The 8316-nt window shown below is 39.0% G+C and overlaps 1 protein-coding gene across 2 annotated transcripts in view; it reads right to left on the bottom strand.

The window, feature by feature from the left end:
- Positions 1-2664: 2664 nt before the first annotated feature.
- JSRP1 (junctional sarcoplasmic reticulum protein 1) overlaps positions 2665-8316 on the bottom strand; it is a 37554-nt gene continuing 31902 nt past the window's right edge. For both annotated transcript variants that reach the window (XM_053462462.1, XM_053462471.1), the window contains exon 8: positions 2665-3486. In XM_053462462.1, coding sequence (XP_053318437.1) covers positions 2854-3486 — 633 coding nt within the window. In that variant the 3' untranslated portion in view covers positions 2665-2853. The remainder of the gene's footprint in view (positions 3487-8316) is intronic.

Raw genomic sequence — 8316 nt, 5'->3', positions numbered from 1 at the left:
GTGCATGAAGTCCTACGCTCTTGTCAACTGGTTTTAGGATGCTGAATGCCTTGTTTGAAGATGTTAGTGTGAAATATACTTCTACAAAAAAATGAACTGTACTTTTTGTTCATGTACTAACAGCTTTTTTTTAATTTAGAGACTACCTTTGTTTCTAATAGTCTGTGCTTTACATGTATTTAACAGGTTAATAGAGCATTAGCAGTTTCTTCAATAGCTTCATTTTTTTAGCTTTTTTGTGAATATCCAGAAAATGATCAAATGCATTATTTAAATGGGGCTACTGGAAAATAATTTCCCACAAATCTACTGGGCTCTGCAGTATCTGCAACCAAGTTAATAGTTTCCAGAATACAATATAATGCATATTTACATTAACTGATAGAGTATTAAAATCCATCTCCTGTTACCTTGGATTTGTCTTGTACTTGAGTCTTGTCCATTATTTTGCCAACAATATCGTATGCTTCTAGTGGGGCAGAAGTGACAAAAGCCCTCCAGTGTATGGAGCACGGCCAGTAAAATAAAATACATGTATGCAAATATGGACATGTCTGAGTATGAAACATGAACACAAAGATTTGGTTACTATGGTTGCATGGCCTCCCTCTTTTGATCTTTTAGACACAGTATAGTGTTGATCGGTGCATTCCTCCTATACAGCCTTTTACAAGAACTCTGGCTCGTACAAATTATTCTGAGCACAGTACATCCGACCTAATCTTTGTTATATATTTTTGATCTTACTAATGTAGGGCCCAAAATGTAGTGCTTTAACCAAAAAAAAATCAGCACTGGGTTCTGGTACCAAATGTGCAGAACCCTAATATAGGTATATGATCTTGCAATATACTAGCTGAGGAACATGACAGTATTTGTTCAAATCATTTTGTGAACTACCTGTTAAATCCCAAATGTGAATGGTACTTCTATATTAGATGTTGCATGGTGTAAGGTAAGACAACAATTTGTGCTTGTATACCACTTACCATCTGTGGTTTTTTTTTCCTACTACAATATTTGCCACTTCTATTTGTGACAGAGTAGTATAACTAACAGCTCAATAAATTCCTGATACCTGTGTCTGCCATCACATTGGGCTACATTTATACATGTAAACATACTAAAATAAGGAAAATAATTCAATTTTAGATATATATGGGATTTTAAACCAAGTTGTATGAATGTGACTTTCATCAAATCATTTAATAATAATCATTGCAATAATTATGTAACTAGGAGAGCTATGGTTTGATGTTCTCAAATTGTAGTGAAGTTCACATTAGATATACATCTAAAGGAATGTAAGAACAGTTTATACATTTTATGGTCTAAGTAGGTTTAACATAGGGTCAATTATAATAACTCGCCTATACAAAAATGAACTACAGCTAAGGACAATAATCACTGCCTTTCAGAAACCAAGTGCGATCAATTGAAAAATGTCCCTTTTGTTGACAGACTGTTTGACCATCTGGTTTCATATGATACTGCTTGTGGTAAACCGATCATATTTGGTCTTCAGTCTCACATACCCAGCTTTGCTAACACCTCATACAGATTTAAATCTCCTCTTTGCATAATCTATACAATACAATCTATAATCTTTATTTGGAGTAATTCTAAGTAGCATAGCATACTTACCCCCAGATATGTCACTTCTAGTTTTAGACTATGACACGGTTTCCTTTCATTTGTATTTCAAACATTCTATCCTCTTTCAGTCTATTTAATCTGTATTCTCATGTATTTTCATGTTTGTATATCTCCCTCCATCTTGTCGTTCACTATTGTGTTCTCTCCCTTAATGACACGGGCCATTTTTCAATGGGTTTAGGGACCGCTCATTGTCCTTAAGGGGTTAATATTCTCAGTAACCACATGCTGGAATTGCTTCAAGTAAACTAGGTCTTCCTGGGGAGTTTTTCACTAAAGAGGAAATTTCATCTCACAGACTTCACTGTGCATTAGAAAGGGCCAACTAGGCCCTGTAGGATACAAGATAACTTGTCTAGGCCCCCGGTTGTTCCATTTTCAGTTTATCCCCCCCTGAGCACATCCATTCAGCCTTTCTGACAAATCCTCCTGTTTTATAGTCTAAACATAAGTGAGGATACCTTGAAAACCTGAATAACTGCATTGTTGGGGCCAAAGACAGCCATCACTTGTATCCAAGTTGCGTTGGATTAGCAGTTTATAGGTTAATATAGTTACTGTGGTTTGATGAACAATACTTTATTCTAAACAAATTCTTAACAATATAAAAAAAAAAATAAGTGCGCATCAAACATACATCATAAAAATTCTTTATGCAATGTTGGCTTGGGGGTAATAATCTAATTCAGCTCAATTGTCTGTTCTGTAGATTCTGCACAAAACTCTGAAAACATTTACAAACAGTTGAGCAGCTTGTGTATTCAACACTGACCAAAACATTTCTAAGAGAATGCTTTTGTTTGTAATATTTTGTACAGAATTTAATCTGTTTAAAAACTGAATTATTTGTGACAGTATTAATGTTATTCTATGTGCAATTAAACATCTTTTTTTCCCATACTAGTCATATTGGTGATTGCTGTGTGCCAAGTGGTGATAGGGACAGAGTTAAGTTATATACAAATTTCCAAGAATATGCAAAAGAAACAAAGTACTAGTATGACAGTATTTCATACTACCGGTATTTAATGAAGAGAGTAGAATAATCAAAGTGTTTCAGTAGCAAAATGTAATCCACTAAATCACAAATTGTTTATATATATATATATATATATATATATATATATATATATATATATATATATATATATATAGAATCACTTCAAACTGTTGTGAGATTTTTGTTTAAAATGTCTTTTACCCATGATGCTTGACATCATGCTGCTTCCTGTAGCCTCTCTCTTGTTGGTGTTCCTTAAACCTCTTTTTATCTTTCTCTTCTTTTCTCTCTTTGTCATGTTTGACATATTTGTTTGGTTCCTCTTTTCTTTTCTTATATTGCTTTTTGTCTTCCTGCTTCTTTGGATGTTCGTACTGCTTATCCTTATCCTTTTTCTTGTAACCCTTGTCTTTGTATGCTTTTTCTTGTAACTCTCGTGGGTGTTTGGATGTCTCCTTAGGTCGCTTCATAAATGGGAAGAGCACATTTTCTCGGGATGCACCTTCAGATGCCCTGCGGATTTTGATTGCCTTTGTTTCCATGTACTTGTTTTTGGGCTTCAACCCCCACTGATGAGATTGTTTTGGTTTGTCCTGACTTTCTTTTTTATCTTCAATTTTTGATTCTAAAGGTTCTTGTGTTTCAGAAACATCTACAGCTTCTGCTAGTTCATCTTCCGTTTCAGGTAATTCTGTTTCCTCTGGTTCTTTCAGTTCCTCTGGTTCTTCCAGTTCTTCTGGTTCTCCAGGTTCCTCTGGGTCTTCCATTACATCAGGTTCCTCTCCTGGAGATGTGCTAAACCAACCTTCAAAAAACCAAGGCTCAGGCTGCTAAGAAAAGGAAAGTAGTAAATATTAGTGGTAAATAAGTATCTTCTGGACATGGATACTATATATGCTGCTATGCTAGGATAAAATGTGTTGATACAAAATGAGTTTGAATTTTGATCATGGGAGTATCTGTGTAACTGCAGGGTGAAGTCAGGGGACAACAGTACACTCAGACCTGTGCATCCTTAAAAGGAGGAGGATATGATGGCATATCCCATTGCTTGGAAAAGAGGATAGCAGCATTGATTGGATGGCTGGGTGCAATCTCTTGGGTCAGGGCTAGGGCAGCCCCAACCAAACTACACTACTGATTATCTCTATGTAAAGGTGAAAGTTATAATGGATTTTTGTAGGCTGATGGGTATGTAGGTGTATGGGCAAGGAAAATTAATCCCTACAAAATAATTTTATTTTCCCTTTGTCATTTCAAAGCGAAGTGTTCAGAAAAAAACATAAAAATAATGAGATGAGGGATTACAAAAGAGCATCACTATTCAGTATCCTATTACACAAAGGACCTTGATGGCTGTATATCATGCATCGTTAAGGTACATTCATGTGGGTGCATTATCACTTATTGATTTATTTAGTACCATGATCTTCTGCAGCACTGTAAAACAGCAGGTTGCATTAAAATGTTCTACTCAACTGCAAAATCAACAGTTTAGTGACCACACTCCTTGATATTAATCACCTCATATGTCTCCTTTCACAGCTTCAATTACGTTCTTATACGAATACTGAATGCCTCTTGGGACGTAAACACTCAATGATCACTGCCCACGTGCAATTTTATAATCCCAGAGTTCTGGTATCTCCTGTTAGTTCTGATTGCATCCACACACATTTGTGGAAAGGCACACTCCAAAACTGTCATGCCAAAAACTGTTCACAATTTATTGTTTTCCTGATTAGACCATAGACCTTCAGTGGCCAGGATTCCCAGAACAACTCGCAGGCAATGGACACCATACATGGATGTCCTAGCCCATTGTGTGGACCAGGACATCCATGACTGAATCCTGTCACGCAAGATGGCATTGACCCATACCAGCTTCTTCAGACAGTGAGCAGATTTGTCCAACATGGACAGCAGAAAAGCATGTGGCAGCATCATATTGGCCTGCAAGTCATTTCCTTCTCCTCTCACCCCCCCCCAAAAAAAGTGACCATCAGAAACTGCCTATAATTAACAGGCCTAATGGTAGCAGCACGTCATGCAGTTCCCTGGGTTTTGGCCCATATGAGACTACAAAAGTTTTTACTAAAGATTTAGGACGGTACCCCTATTTTCCTAAAATATCAACAGTCCGGCATATGTTTTGAGCTCCCTAGTTAGGATTAAAAAAAAAAAAACATCCAGAGTCCATCTGGCCAGACCGGCTTCTGTACGCACTCGGAGGTTGTCACAGGTCATGGCAGGTTCCCGCAGCCACAAGGTAGTCCGCATCCTGGGCTAAATTTCAGGACACCGTGCATCCACCTACAGCTACAGTCATGTGAAAAAGAAAGTACACCCTCTTTGAATTCTATGATTTTGCATATCAGGACATGTCTAAAAATTAGGTAACTAAAACCTCAGATGAACACCATGTCATGATTTATTTAACAAAAATAAAGCCACAATGCAAAAGCAAAGTGTGAAAAACTAAGTACACTTTTTGATTCAATAGCTTGCAGAACCACCTTTAGCAGCATTACCTTGAAGTAATAGTTTTCTCTATGACCTTATCAGTTTCTCACAAAGAGGAATTTTGGCTCACTCTTCTATACAATGTTGCTTCAGTTCTTTGAGGTTTGTAGCCATTTGTTTATGCAAGGCTCTCTTAACCCCTTCAGCACCGGGACGTACCTGGTACTTCCTGGTTACTGGTCACCGGTAGACCGGGACGTACCAGGTACGTCTCCTCCAAAAAACGCCCCCACATCACCACGATCGCGGTGATCGTGGAGGCGCTGCTGCTGCTGTCTGCCCAGGAGTTCTGGGCAGACAGCACAGCCTCTCTAAACCCGCCCCCAAGCCTACGATCACTCCCACGGAGTGATTTTGTAGGCAGAAACAGCGATTGCAGAAAGATCTGCAATCGCGGTTTCAGCTGCCACAGGCAGCTTCAGGGAAAGGGGTGGGGGTGTTGAATGGGTCCCCACACAAGTGTGGGGGCCTGATCCAACACCCCCCTGCTGCCTGATCGCTCCATGAGAGCGTCAGTGCAGCGTTAACCCCTTCAATGCCGCGATCGCGGCATTGAAGGGGTTAATTTCCGTTTTGTAGGGGGCTCTGCTGCTGGTGGTCTGCCTGGAAACCCAGGCAGACCAGCAACAGCAAAAACGAGCCCCAGAAGTCCTCTGATCAGTCCTGTAGGACTGATCAGAGAGACTCCTCCCCTACAATCTCCAGTCTGTTGGAGATTGTGTCCCAGCTGCCAGAGGCAGCTTCAGGGACAGGGAGACGGGGTTCTTTGGTCTCCACATGAGTGTGGAGACCAGCCCCCCCACCCTCACCCTTCCTCAGTTAACCCCTACCCCCCCTCTTCCTCAATTAACCCCTTCAATGCTGCGATTGTGTATGACCCCCATCGCAGCATTGCAAGGGTTAATATTAGTCCCCACAAGCTTGTGGGGACTAAATACCAGTCAATGCTGTGCTTCAATGGAGCATCAGCATTGAAAGAGTTAAAAAAAATGTAAAAAATAATAATAATAAAAAAAAATTAAAAAAAAAATTAATTTAAAAAAAATAATAAAATAATAATAATAATAAAAAAATAACAGCACTGACCTGAAAGTCCAGGGTGCTTCCAGGTCAAATGCTGGGCTGATCAGATCGCTCCTGGCCAATAGGAGTGATCGGATCATTATGGCAGCCCACGGATGACCCTGCTCTACAAAGAGAGAGGGGTCATCTAGGGTAATTATGAAAAAACACAAATTATTAATAAATGAAAAAATCATAATTATTACCTGATCACTTGTCGGTGACATTTTAAGTCGCTGATTATTGATCGTTCTCCCTGATTGATGTCAGCGGCCTAAACCTGTCACTTACAAGTAATCTGATGAAAAAAATATTTTAAAAAATGTAAATGCACATGTTCCAGTTTTGCCCTCATAGCTTCCTAAAAAAATGCATGAACCATGCATGTGAGGTCTTGTTGGACTCATGGGATGTTGGTGAACAAAATGTGGTGCTTTCTTCCACTGTTGCACTTATGGTGTGCAAGAAATTCAGTGCAACATTGAAATGTATGCGTTAAAAATGCAATAAAATAATGTCCCTGTGAAGTTTGGCAGACATCAGTGAAGAAATGGCTGGCTGAAAACTGTCAAAACTACCCTAGTTGAACACCTTGACTTGTCTACTGTTCATAAATATATACTTTTATGGGGTAATTTACAGTGGGGGGGCTTCCAAAATGTCCCAAATGGGATATGGGCCCAGGAAACCAATTTCTGAAAATTCCAAATGTGAAAACGAAAATGCGCATGTTCCAGTTTTGCCCTCATAGCTTCCTCAAAAATTGCATGAACCATGCAGGTGAGGCCTTGTTGGAACCGGGGGATGTTGGTGAACACAATTTGGTGTTTTTTTCTGCAGTTGCACATATTCTATACAAAATATAATATAAAATCTAAAGCAACATTGCAACATATGCAAAAAAAACAAAAAAATATAAAAATACCTCAAAATTTGGCAGCAATTGGCGATAAAATCCCTGTTTGAAAAGTGTCAAAATGACCCTAGTTGTACACCTTGACTTATCTACTGTTCATAAACATATAATTTTGGGGGGATAATCAGTATCTGTGACAACTATTGCAGTTATTAGACTACCATGCCAAGTTTCAAAAAAATTACATTTCAAAAACGTAATGCATGCCTTGCAATATTTTCCCCTATACTGGTCAAAATAGATGAAAATCCTGGCCATGTTGGGTGGTTTCCAAATCAGGACAACTTAATGAATATATTTGGGATAATTTTTTCCCATTGGTTCAATGTGTGTACAATTTGTATGTATACAAAACTGTAAAAAAATGCGTTTTTTTCATTTCCCCCCCACTTTTTCCAGTTTATTTCAAATAAAACAATGTACTACCCAGCTTAATATGGTTTCAAATGAAAGCCCTACTTGTGCTGAAAAAAACAATATATGATTTGTGTGGGTGCACCACTTGATAAGAGAGAAATTACAGTTGAAGAAAGACATGGCAAAAACACAAAAACGGCTCCGGTCCTTTAGCGACACCCTAGCTTAAAAATCCCGGTCCTGAAGGGGTTAAGGTCCCAACACAGCATTTCAATCAGGGTTACGGTCTGGGCTCTGTGTGGGCCAGTCAAGTTCTTCCACACCAAACTCATCCAACCATGTCTTTATGGACCTTGCGTTGTGAACCACCATATGGACAAAAGTATTGGGACACACCTCTTAATTATTGAATGCCAGGTTTGGGCTAGGCCTCTTACTTCCATTGATGAGAAATCTTAATGTTTCAGCATACCAAGACATTTTGGAAAATTATATTTTTCCAACTTTGAGGGAACAATTTGGGGGAGATGCTTTTCTATCCCAGCATGACTGTGCACTAGTGCAAAAAAAGAAAAGTCCTATCTGCAGTTCATATTCGTGGCACAGAAAACATGGAAGCAGATTTCCAAGTTTGCGTCTGGCAGAAGATAAATCAGTCAAGCATTTTTGCAGGGCCATAGTCTAGATAAGACCCAGGCCACTGGTCTAAAAATGGCTTTTATTATCACCATCACTTCAGCCAGAAAGTGGCCGATGCAGCTGCACCACCGCCAGAGCCGTCTTTATTGCAGGGTAAAAGCCT

Source organism: Spea bombifrons, chromosome 1 (assembly GCF_027358695.1).
Source record: "Spea bombifrons isolate aSpeBom1 chromosome 1, aSpeBom1.2.pri, whole genome shotgun sequence".
Lineage (NCBI taxonomy): Eukaryota > Metazoa > Chordata > Amphibia > Anura > Pelobatidae > Spea > Spea bombifrons.
Note: the sequence above shows the minus strand (reverse complement) of the source record. Positions and strands in the feature narration are given on the sequence as shown.